Source organism: Moschus berezovskii, chromosome 6 (assembly GCF_049115385.1).
Source record: "Moschus berezovskii isolate FMDL1 chromosome 6, NW_MosBer_1.0, whole genome shotgun sequence".
NCBI lineage: Eukaryota > Metazoa > Chordata > Mammalia > Artiodactyla > Moschidae > Moschus > Moschus berezovskii.
Window position 1 is genome coordinate 42,746,534 of NC_142465.1, and position 16,528 is coordinate 42,763,061.

Below are 16,528 nucleotides of genomic sequence, written 5' to 3' on the forward strand. Positions count from 1 at the left end.
AAGCAGTCAATCCTAAAGAAAATCAGTCCTGAACATTCATTGGAAAGACTGATGCTGAAGTGGAAGCTCCAGTATCATGGCCACCTGATGTGAAGAACTGACTCACTGGAAAAGACCCTGAAGCTAGGAAAGATTGAAGGCAAGAGAAGGGGACGACAGAGGATGAGATGGTTGGATGGCATCACCGACTCAATGGACATGAGTTTGAGTAAGCTCCGGGAGTTGGTGATGGATAAGGAAGCCTGGCGTGCTGCAGGCATGCAGTCACAAAGGGCGGGACACGACTGAGCAACTGAACTGTCTGAACTGAATTGAAGGAATTTCTCACTCTTCTATGGCAAAATCCACAAAATCCGCAATATGACATAAATTCCAAGTATTTAGATGCTGTACATTAACAACACCTACACCATTTTCCAACCAATGACCTAATGGATCCCAATCAGACACTTTCAAAGAACCTTCTTGTGGATACCAAGGACAACAAGTATAAATCACCATAAGAAGTTTAGTTAAGTCTGAATCAGAAACCTTACAACCAGCAATGGCAAACAGAAAAGAAAGCTGATGCTTATGAGCAAGCTGTCGAGGAGAGTTACCCACAGCGGAAAGCGAAAGTACCGCACATCTAGAAGGCTTCGTTCCCTCACTAGTCCTAAAGGTCAGAGTTCCCACCTGGAAGAGCAGATGTCCCTTTCCCTTGCTCGGGCTTGAGCAAGCAAACCTTCACGTTGTCCCTGTTTGGCCACCAAACGTGGCAGAGTCACACTGAGTTAGTTCTCACAAACACACAGGATTATAACAGAGCGCAGGGAGAGCTCGCAAAAGAGCCACACAGAGGAAAAACCTGAGTGCTTATTTACTGGTAACTTATCTTGTAATCTTTAACTAAGAGCAGTAAAGCAAGACAAAGACCAGCACTCTGGGGTTAAGGAAGCCACCTCCCAGAGCTCTGGAGGAAATCACACGAGAGGCCTAAAAAAGGTCTGTGAAGATAAGGGCGACTGTTCTACAAGGAAAACAGTGTCTTGCTAATGCTGACATGTCAGCCAGACCATCTAACTTAAGAGCAGGGGAAAGACCAAGCAACGAAGAGAGAATGAGTAAGATTAAATTCCAACAAACATTTCTGAGAAAGCAGTAAAACATGGTTTCCAAATAAACTTAACTACTTCTTTTAAGTTATAGTGTTATGATTTTTTACACTTTCGTATTTGTCATTATCTTAGAGACAAGACAATTTCTTCCACATGGCTCTCTGCATTTCTGGAATAAGGACTATTCACAGTTTGCCTGTGCTAACAGAAATCTGACCAAGATACATATCAAATGATTTTTGCAATTTTGAAATCTGAAATGGTGACTGTGTTTTGTTAGAAAACCAATTATTCCTTCATTTTCTATAAATTCCAATTTACTATAAATACCTGTTATGAAAAACACTTTCATTTTAGTTTAAGTAAAAGCATCAAGTTTGATGTTTTGTTTGATTCAATATATAAATGTATATCAAATTCTCCATACTAATGTTCAGTCTTATTACTAATTGGGTACAAATTATCAGGATTACAGTTCTTTAAAAACATTTCTTTTCCATTGTCATTAAAATATACTTTTCACTCATTTTAACACGAAAACATTTTATTTTAATATATAAGCACCCCTTCTTAAGCATCTCTCTTTTTTGCTGCTACTGCTGCTGCTAAGTCACTTCAGTCATGTCCGACTCTGTGTGACCCCATAGATGGAAGCCTACCAGGCTCCCCCGTCCCTGGGATTCTCCAGGCAAGAACACTGGAGTGGGTTGCCATTTCCTTCTCCAATGTGTGAAAGTGAAAAGTGAAAGTGAAGTCGCTCAGTCGTGTCCGACCCTTAGCGACCCCATGGACTGCAGCCTACCAGGCTCCTCCATCCATGGGATTTTCTAGGCAACAGTACTGGAGTGGCTTGCCATTGCCTTCTCCCTCTCTTTTTGAGACATACTGAAATATTTCTATTTGAAATAAAGCATCTTGAATTTACTTGAAACTAATCTAAGAAAGAGCAAAGTGGTGAAAGCACAGACAAAACAAGATTGACGATGAGTTGATAAATACCATCTGAATAATTTGTTCATGGTGAGTTCATTATGTCATTTTGTCCATTTTTATATACTTAATTCTCACCGTTATAAATAAAAAGTAAAAAACAACTAAAACACCACCAAAGTAACTAAGTACTATGGAATATGTAACTACTCAACTGCCAGATTTCCTGATGCAATCAACTTAGTATGAATGGAAGTTTCATGGGCACAGAAACCTTGATCTTATTCACTGTCCTATTCCCAGCACTTGGAGTATTACTTGGCACATAGCAAGTACCGCATACATAATATACATTCCAGTTTGCATCTCAGTTTTATACTACTGTTGGCATCACATGCTTTTTACCAGAAAAGTACAACACCTAATTTAAAAATTTGATTACCCACAAGTCTAGAGGACTTCTGCTTTCAAAAGCTTGAGGTTTCCTCACTCCAATCCTTCATGCTTTAGACATGTATCTGTATTGTAAGGCTTCCCTGGTGGCTCAGTGGTAAAGAATCTGCCTGCCAAAGCAGGAGACACAGGTTTGATTCCTCTGTCAGGAAAATCCCCTTGAGAAGGAAACAGCAACCCACTCCAGAATTCTTGCCTGCAAAATCCCATGAACAGAAGAGCCTGGAGAGCTACAGTCCATGGAGTGGCAAAGAGTCAGACATGACTTAGTGACTAAGCAACACAACATCTGCACTGTAGCACTTACTGGTTTAATTCACCCACTGAATTTTCAATGAAATATTGATATCTCTGGGTCATTTCAATGGCTTTTGGGAATAATATGTCAAATATACTGTTTCCCTCGTGTCTCAGATAGTAAAGCATCTGCCTACAATGTGGGAGGCGCTGGAACTGTCCCCAGAAAACTAGAACATATTACTGAATGTAGCCGAGAACTGATCTGTCTCTCTGGAAATAGTGACAAGAAAACGAAAGTTTATGCAATTCTGTCCACCAAAAGAATTAAACACCTCCTAGGGCAGCTCTACACAAAGGAACATTACTAAATCAAAACTCAGCAAATGAACACTTAAAGATTTTGTATCTAATGTATGTAATTTTCAGTTACACTAAAAAAAATTGCACTTTACCTAATGATATGCATGTTTAAGTAGCTAATGGAAAGTGTAGTGTTGTCCACAGTTTACTTTGAAATGCATCCCTAAAATCTGATGGACTAGGTGTACTTATAAAGGACAGATAGATGGATAAAGCCATGATAAAGAAAGTTTAGTAAAATGTTAATAGTTGAATCTAAACGATGAATAAATAGATGTTCACTATAAAATTCAACTTTTCTGTAGGTCTGAAAATTTTCATAAGATAATGAAAAAAGTTGTATTTATATGAACACTTACTAGATGATAAAATATGAGGTACGAAAAGAATTAAAATTATGCAAGTGCACAGTTTAAAAGTGTTTCATGAAATAAGAGTAGGGAGAAAAGGAATATTTCCACATTAACATACTTTAAGCAATATTATCTAGAATATGTAAATAACTGAATTGCTAAGTTTAGTAGACTTGATTACTTATTTCAAGTTGGATAAAAGAAAGTTCTCTTAATGTTATTTGGGGTACATTTAAATTTGAGAATATATGGAACAAATATATGTACCATATATTATCTACAAGATCTTAGAAATTAACAAACTCATGTTCTGAATTCACTAAAAAATCTGTTTCCAACTCGCTATAGTCTCCCGGAGAGAAATAACCAATGAAATGAACAGTAAAAACATTCAACTAACTCAAGGAAAGAAATATTGTTATGTAACTATTTAAGTATAAAACCTAACTATATAACTCAAAATAACTAAATGTGATAGAAAAAAATTCTTTAAAATTTTTTTTTCCCCTTGGCTGTACCCTACAGTATGTGGGATCTTATCCTCCCGACCAAGGTTTGACCCCAGTCATGGCAGTGAAAGCACCAAGCCCTAACCACTGGATTGTCAGGGAACTCCCCCAAAATAAAAATTTTTTAAATGTTGCTGCTCATCAGTACCCTCAATCTTTATAATGTTCACTGCCACCAACATTAGAAAATCTTTTACTTGATATACATTTGTTAACAGAAGGCAAGTGAAATAGGACTACTTCAGTTCCAGTTATATTACAGTGCCCAGAATATAAACCGTTAGTGTTTTGATCCTAGTTTCCAAACTTTACAACCCCTAAAAATCTGAAATAAGCCAACAGAAAATGGACATTTTATGTTGCAACTTCATTACAATGTTCCACATTTTCTATCTGTTCCCTATCAGGCTAACAAGGTGGACTCCCAAAACTGGAAACTTACTGGTGTCTAAAAGCCATTGTCACAAAACTTTTATCAAGGCTACGAAGTCAGATAAGCTCATAGAAATCACAGATTAAACAGAAAGCATATTTTTAAAAATAAAGGTCTTATGGACATCTAAAAGTTAAATGTGGATGTTCTGTCATAATCAATGTCCTTCCAATAAAGGAATGTGCATGTTTACATGTACAGTCTGTGTAATATACTTCTTTGGGCTTAAGTCTCCTGTTTATCTACTCAAGTTTAAAACCAAATAAAAATTTATGTGACGTACCTTACAAGTAACTTATTATCAATACAGAGGAATTCTTAAGTGCTCTAAAGTACTAAATAATAACTGGTATATTTGTCAAGTTACAACTGAGGATAAGCTTTCCAATACTCAAATAAAGTGTAATTTAACATCAGCACCAAAATATATGTGTCCAGTTGCCTTCTAGGTTAACCAAACCCAGAAGTTCACAAAATAGATACTTTACAACTGAGGTCATACTAGTGTAGTAGGTACCATCTCAAGTCCCTATTTGATGTTATACTTTATGTCACAGCAATAGTTTTTCAAACATATTTCTGGTGTATCAGACTTGAGAATGAATGGGATACTGGGACAAAGGAAAGTAATAAAAAAGAGAGAAAAATGCAATAAAATCGTTTTTCTTGTTAGAGAACCCAAACATACAAAATAAAATAGAACATTAACTTTCTCTATCTCAGACACTAGTGAGAGTGGGTTCTCAATTTTTGAAGGATCTGCTAAAGTTTTATATTTAGGAAAATATATTCTGTCCTTTCAACCACAACTGGGTGTCGTTTCTGCTTTGGCTCAGCCTCTTCATTCTTTCTGGAGCTATTTCTCTGCTCTTCCCCAGTAGTATATTGGACACCTACCGACCTGGGGCGGGGGGTACTCATCTTTCCAATTTTTACGTGAAGTTTTATTGAGGTATGCTGCTAAGTCACTTCAGTCATGTCCAACTCTGTGCGAACCCACAGACGGCAGCCCACCAAGCTCCCCCGTCCCTGGGATTCTCCAGGCAAGAATACTGGAGTGGGTTGCCATTTCCTTCTCCAATGCGTGAAAGTGAAAAATGAAAAGTGAAAGTGAAGTTGCTCAGTCATGTCCAACTCTTAGCAACCCTATGGACTGTAGCCTACCAGGCTCCTCCATCCATGGGATTTTCCAGGCAAGAGTACTGGAGTGGGGTGCCAGTGCCTTCTCCAACTGAGGTATGACATTCATCTAAAAAAGGATACTAACTGTAAACGTTATTTTTGGACAAATTTTCACAAGGTTATCACACTGTGTAACTACCACCCAGATCAAGAAACAACACTCCTAGCATGGCAAGAGCCTTTCTGTACACTCTCCCAGTCACTACCTCTGTCTCCCAAGAGTAACCTCTTTCCTGGCTAGTTCTGCCTATCTTGAAACTTTATATAAAAGGAAACGTATAAGATATACACTATTGTTTCAGCGTTGTTTGTGCGGTTCACACATGTTGCTGCATTTGACAGCAGTCGTTCTTTCTCATTGCTGTATAACTGCACAATTAATTTACCCACACTGTTGGATATCTAGATTGTTGCCAGTTTGGAGATCTTATGCACAATGTTGCTAGGGAATGATCTTGTACATGTCAATATTACACAACAACACAGTTTTTAAAACATCATTAAATGATCTCATTTTGTAAGCAAATATTTTTAAATTTTTAATTATGATTTTATTAGGTCCAAGTAATAATCACAACTCTATGTACATTACCAGTTTGTATCACTTAAACATTTTAACCTAAGAATTCTTCCAGCCCATGAAATTCGATGTGAACAGAAAACTACTTTTCCACCTAAAGCAGGCAACAAACAACACAACAGCAGTGGCTTTGCCACTAACAGAAATCACACATATTTTTATATCATGTTACAGCTGTTGCAGATACTTCAAGAGTATCATTTATACTCATCATTCCTTTGAAACCATAACAATGAAATCCCTACCATTACATCTTGCTTGACATCTAACGAACTACTTAAAGAAGTATATACTACTATATCACAAATATGATTTTTAATAGTTTTAGGCTATAATAATATCTGTAAGTAATAGGCTTCACCAGACTGCTAAAGGGTTCCATGTCACAGAGAAAGTTAAAAACCTCCAATTTTTCCTTTAAACTGAAATGCAGGTGTAACATAAAAGGCAAAAGGATAATTTTCCAAGAGCCATCAAAGGAGAATAACATACTGAGGGGAAAGGAAGGCTTTAAATTAATAACCAAAAGTGTTCACCAGAAAATCTGTAATGTCTGATTCTTACGGAGAGAAGATGTGAGAATACAAACTTAACAGAGTAAGACAAACTGATTGGGGGAATGGAAAGATCAATCTAACGGAATTAAAATAGGAGAGGAATGAACTTGGACAAGGTCTGTACATGTTCCATGCTCCAAAAGGAGAAAAGCAGTCTGATTCCTCCCCATCTAGGAGGAGCCTGGTAGCCAGAGAACTTAACAAAGTAAGATTTACTTTCAGACTTACAGCTGAATACACCTCTGATTTTATGGACACTTGTGTAAAAACATATCTCCCTATCTGCTTACAGCTGATGAAATTATTTTACAAAGGAAAAAATACCTCTGTCACTTTGACACACACAAAAATGGTATAAAATGAAAAATTTTGGCTTTGTTTAGATTTTACTACAACATCCTCATTCACTGAGGACTTCCCTCTCCTAAAATGCAGGAGACCCCGGTTCGATTCCTGGGTCAGGAAGACCCGCTGGAAAAGGGACAGACTACCCACTTCAGTATTCTTGGGCTTCCCTTGTGGCGCAGCTGGTAAATAATCTGCCTGCAATGTGGGAGATCTGGGTTTGATCCCTGGGTTGGGAAGATGCCCTGGAGAAGGGAAAGGCTACCCACTCCAGTATTCTGGCCTGGAGAATTCCATGGACTGTATAGTCTATGGGGTCGCAAGGAGTCGGACACGACTGAGCGACTTTCACTTTCCCTTTCCCTCACCTGATATCTTTAACTCAACTGTCATCATCAGTGACTTCAGGGCTCAGCCACAATCTGACTTTGACTCTGCAAACAGGAATCACCTGGTGAACTTTTAAACAACACTGACATCCAGATTCTATCCACAGAGATCACGACTTCATTAGCTAGGGAGGACGCCTTCACTGGTATTTAAGAGTTCTCTAGGTGAATCTAATGTACAGTGAGGACTGACAGCCCTAATTTATATCACTGATCCAAAATCTAACCTCAAAGTTCTGTTAATCTCAACTCCAGTAACCTTCACCCACCCTCATTCCTACCACATACACTGAACTTCAGTACCCAGAACTGCTCCATTTTGGAAACTCTACATTCCAAAATATTGATTGCTTATATTTCTGCCATACCTGGTCTTCAACCTCCCAGAGACTTTCCTGGTCTTCAACCTCTCACTGCTTTCAAGTCACTGTTTGTCTCACAGCCTTATTCCCTTTCCTAATTGGTCCATTCCACATAACATATTACCTCAATAATTCTTACCTCCCTGGGTCCATCACTCATCGTGCAATTTTAAATCAATACAACTTGCTTTCGCTACTCCCAAATTGGTGCCCCTACAAAACTTAAGCTTAAAGACCTTCAGCAACAGTGTTTTTAAACATCTCTGGTCAAGAGATCCCTACAATGGCTATGCCAAAACTTCAGTCCTGGTCTCAAGTCTCCATCTACCTCCTCCACTTTCAACAAATGATCTTGCCACCTCTTACTTTAGATAAAAATAAAGGCCTTGAGATATGAACTTTCTCAAATCCATTTTCACACAGACAACAACCTTACTAGAGATTACAGGGTTCTACCCATCAGTCTTTTGTTGTTTAGTCACCAAGTCATGTCCAACTCCCTACAACCCCACAAGCAGAGCATGCCAGGCCTCCCTGTCCCACACCATCTCCCAGAGTCTGCCCAAATTCATGTCCATCCAGCCGTCTCATCCTCTGACACCGTCTTTTTTTTTGCCCTCAATCTTTCCCAGCAACAGGGACTTTTCCAAAGAGTCATCTGTTCACATCAGGTGACCAAAATACTGGAGCTTCAGCTTCAGCATCAGTCCTTCCAATGAGTATTCAGGGTTGATTTCCTTTATGATTGACTGCTTTGATCTCCATGATGTTCAAAAAACTTTTAGGAATCTTCTCCTGCACCACAGTTTAAAGGCACCAATTTTTTGGTGCTCTGCCTTCTTTATGATCCAGCTCTCACAACCGTACATGACCACTGGGAAGGTCATAGACTTGACTATATGAACCTTTGTCGGCAGAATGATGCCTCTGCTTTTCAACATACTGTCTAGGTTTGTCATAGCTTTCCTGCCAAGAAGCAATTGTCTTCTGATTTCATGGCTGCAGTGATTTTAGAGCCCAAGAAGAGGAAATCTGTCACTGCTTCCACCTTTTCCCCTTCCATTTGCCATGAAGTAAAATTCTCCAAGCCAGGCTTCAGCAATACGTGAACCGTGAACTTCCAAATGTTCAAGCAGGTTTTAGAAAAGGCAGAGGAACCCGAGATCAAATTGCCAACATCCGCTGGGTCATCGAAAAAGCAAGAGGGTTCCAGAAAAACATCTATTTCTGCTTTATTGACTATGCCAAAGCCTTTGACTATGTGGATCACAATAAACTGTGGAAAATTCTGAAAGAGATGGGAATACCAGACGACCTGACCTACCTCTTAAGAAACCTATATGCAGGTGAGGAAGCAACAGTTAGAACTGGACATGGAACAAGAGACTGGCTGCAAGGCTGTATATTTTCACCCTGCTTATTTAACTTATATGCAGAGTATATCATGAGAAACGCTGGGCTGGATGAAGGACAAGCTGGAATCAAGACTGTTAGGAATCAATAACCTCAGATATGCAGATGACACAACCCTTATGGCAGAAAGTGAAGAGGAACTCAAAAGCCTCTTGATGAAAGTGAAAGAGGAGAGTAAAAAAGTTGGCTTAAAGCTCAACATTCAGAAAACTAAGATCATGGCATCTGGTCCCATCACTTCATGGGAAATAGATGGGAAAACAGTGGAAACAGTGTCAGACTTTATTTTTTTGGGCTCCAAAATCACTGCAGATGCTGACTGCAGCCAGGAAATTAAAAGACGCTTACTCCTTGGAAGGAAAGTTATGACCAACCGAGATAGCATATTAAAAAGTACAGATATTACTTTGCCAACAAAGGTCCGTGTAGTCAAGACTATGGTTTTTCCAGTGGTCATGTATGGATGTGAGAGTTGGACTGTGAAGAAAGCTGAGCGCCGAAGAATTGATGCTTTTGAACTGTGCTGTTGGAGAAGACTCTTGAGAGTCCCTTGGACTGCAAGGAGATCCAACCAGTCCATTCTAAAGGAGATCAGTCCTGGGTGTTCACTGGAAGGACTGATGTTGAGGCTGAAACTCCAATACTTTGGCCACCTCATGCGAAGAGTTGACTCACTGGAAAAGACCCTGATGCTGGGAGGGATTGGGGACAGGAGGAGAAGGGGACGACAGAGAATGAGATGGCTGGATGGCATCACCGACTCGATGGACATGAATTTGGGTGAAATCCGGGAGTTGGTGATGGACAGGGAGGCCTGGCATGCTGTGATTCATGGGGTCGCAGAGTCAGACACGACTAAGCGAATGAACTGAACCGAACTGAATGGGTCCGGAGGCCATGATCTTAGTTTTTTTAATATTTAGTTTTAAGACAGCTTTCTCACTCTCCTCCTTTACCCTCATCAAGAGGTTCTTTAGTTGCTCTTTGCTTTCTGCCATTAGAGTGGTATCATCTGCATATCTGAGGTTGTTGATAGTTCTCCTATCTTGATTTCACCTTGTAACTCATTCAGCCGGACATTTCTCCTGATATGCTCAGCATATAGGTTAAACAAACATGGTGACAATAGACAGCCCTGCTGTGCTCCTTTCTAAACCCTAAACCAATCAGTTGTTCCACACCAGGTTCTAACTGTTGCTTCTTGACCTGCGTGCAGGTTTCTCAGCAGGCAGTTAAGATCATCTGGTATTTCCAACTCCTTAAGAGCTTTCCACAGTTTGTTATGATCCACAAGTCAAAGGCTTTAATGTAGTCAATAAAGCAGAGGTAGATGTTTTTCTTGAATTCCCTTGCTTTCTCCATGAGCCAGCAAATGTTGGCAATTTGATCTCTGGTTCCTCTGCCTTTTCCCTTGTGGCTCAGTTGGTAAAGGATCCACTTGCAATGCGGGAGACCTGGTTTCGATCCCTGGGTTGGGAAGATCCCCTGGAGAAGGGAAAGGCTACCCACTCCAGTATTTTGGCCTGGAAAACTCCATGGACTGTATCGTCCATGGGGTCGCAAAGAGTTGGACGCAACTGAGTGACTTTCACTTTCCTCTGCCTTTTCTAAACACAACTTGGACGTCTGGAAGTTCATGGTTTGTGTAACACTGAAGCCTAGCATGCAAGATTTTAAGGATGAACTTACTAGCATGGGAGATGAGTGCAGCTGTCCGATGGTTTGAACAGTCTTTAGTACTGCCCTTCTTGGGAACTGAAATGAAGACTGACCTTCTCCTGTCCTGTGGGCATTGCTGGATCTTCCAGATTTGCTGACATATTCAAGTTATGACACTAATAAACGGATTCCTATCTTAAAATTCACTCCTCCATCTTATTTAAACCAGCTTCTTTGCTTAGCAATTGCCTCTGGGCAGCTCTCTTGGCTTTCAATTTTAACAGCTCTTTAAGCCAACTGCCACTGCAGTGTGTTCTATCATTAACATATCCATAGCAGGTACACACAATGCAGAATAGTGTCATAAAGGTTTTATGTTGTAACTTTCTCCATGATTTTATCATGAGTACTTCCCATTGTTATATGAAACTGTATTTCCACATATAAATTTCTGTCTACATTTTAAGGCTCTACTGAGTGACTGAACTGAACTGAAGCACTATAAATGTTATACTATTCAACACTCAAAATTGTTTTGAAGATTAGGAAGTTTATATCTCACTTATGTAAGCAGGCACTAGCTAAATAGATAATCACAATAAATTATCATTTAAAGATGACTAAAGTCATCTTCTCTCTAAATATAACTTATTTTATAATCTGAAGCCATGTAAAAGTGTTACAGAAGCTTTCATAGTGGCTCAGCAGTAGAGACTCCAGTATTTCTGCCTGGCAAATCCCACAGACTAAGAAGCCTGATGGGCTTCATTCCATGGGGTCACAAAGAGTCACATATGACTCAGTGACTAAACAACAACAATAAATGTGTTACATTAAAAAAAATCTAACTAGAAAAAAAAAAAACAAAGTAAAACAAACCCAACGATATATATTCAGTTAATGGCATAACCACACAGAAAACCCTTTTAAATATCCTAAATTTCTAATAGGATATATCTATAGGAGAGTAAGGGACCTAAAAAAAAATTTTTTTTTTTTTTTAAATAATTCGTACCTTTTTCCATTGCTGCATTAGTCCTACATTTTGTTTATCACCTGTTTGTTCTAGGTAAACTATAAAATAATTCTATCAAGCTGAAAATATTTTCTAATTGAGATATTTATTAGAAACATCAAGTCTATAAGTTAACCTGGAAAAAACGATATTTGGTAATAATTAAATCTGCCCCTTCTGAAACATGGTAGGCCTCTTCATTTTTTCCACCTTCAATCACTTTAGATCAACCCCAACGTAAGCTGTAACCTAGCAGAAATGACAATCATGAAGGTGATACCACCCACCTAAGAGGGTTAGAGGATTTACTTATAGAAGTAAAAAACAACTAACATATAAACAAATATTTGTGCCTTCTGGTGGTGTATAATGAATCCATAATATACCATATACCACCATCATGAGCCCAATCCCCCAAGCAAACGTGTAAGATTGACAGCTTCTTGACCTTCCCCAGAGCCTCCCTCGGATCTCTGCAGAGGATTTTGAGGAGAGAGAGAGAGAACATACACCCATTCAATAAACATGAGTGCCTACTATGTGCCAGGTTATAAACACAGTGCTGGGAATAAAAAGCAAAACAGCAAGCTCCTTGAGCAAAGAAAAGGACTGGCTCAAATTACTAACTCCCAGAGCAACAAAGAGAAAAGCAGTAGAACAGCATACCAGAAACTGGCCTACCTGCCCCAGAGTTGCCCCTTGCTTAAACACTTCTTTGTTAACTGATGGTCTGAGTTTTATCAAACCTCAAATTTTCTTCACAAATGACATTCAATACAAGCCCTTCCTTTAAGAAATTTAAATAAGAAATGTAAACTATAGATTTCCTACATAAATGAAATGTTCTTTTATTTTCAAACTTTTGACTTTTAAAAGCTTGATCTATTTCCATTTCAACTAGCTTTGACAGAGAAAATTCACTTGGACACTAGGTTTTGAATTATTCTAATGTGAGAACAACTTACACTGGGGTGACTTCGAGGAGGTACTCTTTCTCTTGGAAGTCTTTCATAGTCATATCGTCCCTCAGACCACATTTCATCTCCTCTGTAAGCCACTGAAGAATAAAAAAAAACCAGAGAATAATGGGTTTTACATTACTAGGAAATAAGTAAGAAAAGGAAAAGGTAAGTTATTACATTCTGATCCAAATATTTTCTAGAGACACTTAAGGGGGAATAAATGTAAGTGATCAAAAGAAAAAAAGAATGATTACAACAATTCTGCAAAAATAATTTTGAAATTTTCTTTAAAAAAAAAATGTAATAAAAAGTCCCACCTTTCTTCAATTTCCAAGGCTATGAAAAGCTTCAAAGACCATATTCCCATCAACTATGGGAAGATTCATATGACCACACGTTTTCCATTCTCATAGAGTAAAAATTAGAAAAGATTCATTTTAATAGGTAGTATGAGAGACTGATCAGCAAAGCTGAATGATGTGTACAACTGCAGCTTCATCTTTTCTCCATCCTTAAGAGCTTACTGTCTCTCTGTACATCCAATGAAGTGGTTTTACCTGGAAAAAATACTAAGTAAACAATCCTGTAAAAACACACTCAACAAACCCTGAAAGAAACCACTCTTGATTTTTTTTCAATTCTAGAATCTCATTTTAATGCCAAGGCACCTTTGTAAAATTTGAAATTAAAAGTTCTGCCAGCATTCTTCACATGTGGGATGCAAAGAGAGACTCCTACTTTGACAGAGAGCTGACACATTCTGGGTAGAGAGCTAATGCAGTGTGATACAGAGTCCTGATGAAAGAGCATCTGTGAACAAGTTAACAATGCAAACAAGACAGAAGATGAGAATAGGGTGCAGGAAACAGCCATAAATCATTTACATAAAACGCTTATGCCATATTAGGAGTTGGCAAATGTTTCCGTAAAGGACCAGACAAATATTTTTGGCACTGCAGGTCACAGGTCTCTGTTGCTGCTGCTGCTGCTAAGTCACTTCAGTCATATCCAACTCTGTGTGACCCCATAGATGGAAGCCCACCAGGCTCCCCCATCCCTGGGATTCTCCAGGCAAGAACACTGGAGTGGGTTGCCATTTCCTTCTCCAATGTGTGAAAGTGAAAAGTGAAAGTGAAGTCACTCAGTCGTGTCCGACCCTTAGCGACCCCACGGACTGCAGCCCACCAGGCTCCTCCATCCATGGGATTTTCAACTGCTCAATTCTGCTATTTTATAACATGAAAGCAGTCACAGGCAATATATATATAAATGTATGGGTGTGGCCATGCTCCAAAAATATTCTATCTACAAAAACAGGCTGGTAACCCCAGAGTAGATGACAAATGCTTAACAGGACAGAACTGAAAGAGGGTACAGTACTCATGGAGCAGTATAGAGCTGTGAACCATCCTGAGTAGACAGATGATCTTGAGCAAGAAGCAAAAACGGGACAGGTACCAAGTTAGGGCCTTTTAGTACACGGAAAACAAGGCAGCAAGTCCACAAGCGTAGTCCACAGATCTGTGAAGAAGAAAAATATTTCAAAGACACACATCAAGAGATTTTTGGTGGTTCTTTATGATGGAACACTAAGGGGGAGAAAAAAGAATGGACATCCCGTTTTGGCAGCACAGAACTGTAATATTCTAGGTTAGTTCAGGCTAAGTGAAAAATAAAGGCTGGAAGATGAGAGCAATATTTTTTAACACTATCATAGTACAATCAACCTTAATTTTCTCTTTAAAAAAAAAAAACTATAATGTGTTCTAATACAAAGAGACTAATAAAATTAACTAACTAACCAAAGGTGCCAGGGGAAATCTTATGTTATAAATTAGCTTTTACTATAATGGATAAATTAACCTGAATTCCAACTCTATAATCAGACATTATTAACAATGTTATTTCAAAGTAAACAGTCTTGCAGGTAGAAGAATTGATGGATGCTTAAAATGAATTGTCAACATTACTTTTCCTCTATCTTTACTGAATCCAGGTTTCAGTAAAAAAGTTTCAATCTAAACAATGAGTCAGGTTTTATCCTACTTAAGATACAGTACAGAGCAACAAACTGAAATCAAATCGCAGGAAAAAAAAAAACAAAAAACCAACCACCCTAAAGAAAAACAGATACATGACACAGTTCACAAAAAAAAAAGGAATGCAATTGCTCAATCTTTTGAAAAGATGCTCACCTTTCTTCAAAATAAAGATGAAAACTAAAACTTCAATGGTGTACCCAAAGCTCTGCAAAATCTGCTTTGATGAGAGTAAGAAAAGCGAAAGTGAAAGTCACTCAGTGGTGTCCAACTCTTTGTGACCCCATGTTCTACACGGTCCATGAAATTCTCCAGATCAGAATACTGGAATGGGCAGCCATTCCCTTCTCCCAGGCATCAAACCCAGGTCTCCCATGTTGCATGTGGATTCTTTACCAGCTGAGTCACTCAGAAAACCTAAGAATACTGGAGTGGGTAGCCGTTCCCTTCTCCAGCAGATCTTTTGGACCCAGGAATCAAACCGGGGTCTCCTGCATTGTAGGCAGATTCTTTACCAGTTGAGCTACCAGGGAAGCCCAGGGTAAGGAAAGCAACATTCATATGTTAATGAAATATAATTTGCAACAGACTGGAAACAATTTGACAGTATCTATTAAAAATGTTAAATACACATACGCTTTGACCTGGCAACTCCCATCTACATACACTCATATATGTGCATGACAAAAACTGACAGCCACCTAAAATGTCCCTCGGAGGGTACAGGTTAAATGAAATACTATACATTCATATAAAGGAATTCTATGCAAACCATGTCAAGGAAAAGTAATATATATAACAACATAGAAAGACTGTCAAGATACACTGCTAAGTAAAAAAAAGCAAAGCGGAGACTAACACGGAGAAAATGCAGACACCTTGGAAGTAAAAAAGCAGGATATGAATACACACATGCTTATGCGTAGACCACTCCTGGGAGTATAAGCAAGAGAACATAACCGTGCCTGCCTCTGAGGAAAATGAGATGGCTGAAGTATAGGAGGGTAAATATTTTCACTGCATATTTTACACATCTTATCATTATAAAAACAGATAATTGTTTTTAAAGGTCCTGAAAATCATTCAATAAATAAAACATGTCAAGTGATGGCAAAAATTATGAATATAAATTAATGAACTAAAGGAGAACATAAGGAAAAGTAAGATTTTGTAATTACTGAGAAAGAAAAACTACAAGAGCTCTAAAGAAAGACTATGTAGTTTCTTAACAAGATGCAATACTAAATTACTGAAATCTACTGGCTTCCCACACCAACAAAAATGTATGAATAATTACTATTCTACTTACTTGAGTCCTTTCAGGAATCAAATTTAAAGTTGTCAACAATTTCCTGTAGGTGGGGGGGGAATACAGACATAAGGATTTGTGTCTGCACACAGCAATGGAGAAATATAATTAAATTTTCATTCATTTGTACAAGCTCTCAAAATAAAAAATTACGTGCCTTAATAAGCAAAACTCCCTTCAAACACACCTTTGAAAATAGAATATATTATTTTGACCACCAGAGGCCACTCAAGTTTCATAACAACAACAAAATTTTGTTGTCAAGATTTCTAGTCCTAATTTTGCCAACTGAGAGGTGGACAGGATTTCTCGCTTATCCTTTCTCTGAAAGGACTGCGCTA

At 38.5% G+C, this 16,528-nt stretch overlaps 1 protein-coding gene across 12 annotated transcripts in view; it reads right to left on the bottom strand.

Annotated features, from left to right (window-relative positions):
- The window catches only part of PPHLN1 (periphilin 1), a 172,138-nt gene that overhangs the window by 135,126 nt on the left and 20,484 nt on the right, over positions 1-16,528 (bottom strand). For 5 of the 12 annotated variants that reach the window (XM_055394587.2, XM_055394584.2, XM_055394583.2 and 2 more), the window contains 2 exons: positions 16,188-16,230; positions 12,843-12,934 (listed from right to left, as the gene is read on the bottom strand). In XM_055394587.2, coding sequence (XP_055250562.1) covers positions 12,843-12,934; position 16,188 — 93 coding nt within the window. In that variant the 5' untranslated portion in view covers positions 16,189-16,230. Of the gene's footprint in view, positions 1-12,842; positions 12,935-13,156; positions 13,397-15,034; positions 15,099-16,187; positions 16,231-16,528 lie in introns of all 12 variants that reach the window. The other 7 variants (XM_055394582.2, XM_055394589.2, XM_055394580.2 and 4 more) reach the window with 4 other exon arrangements.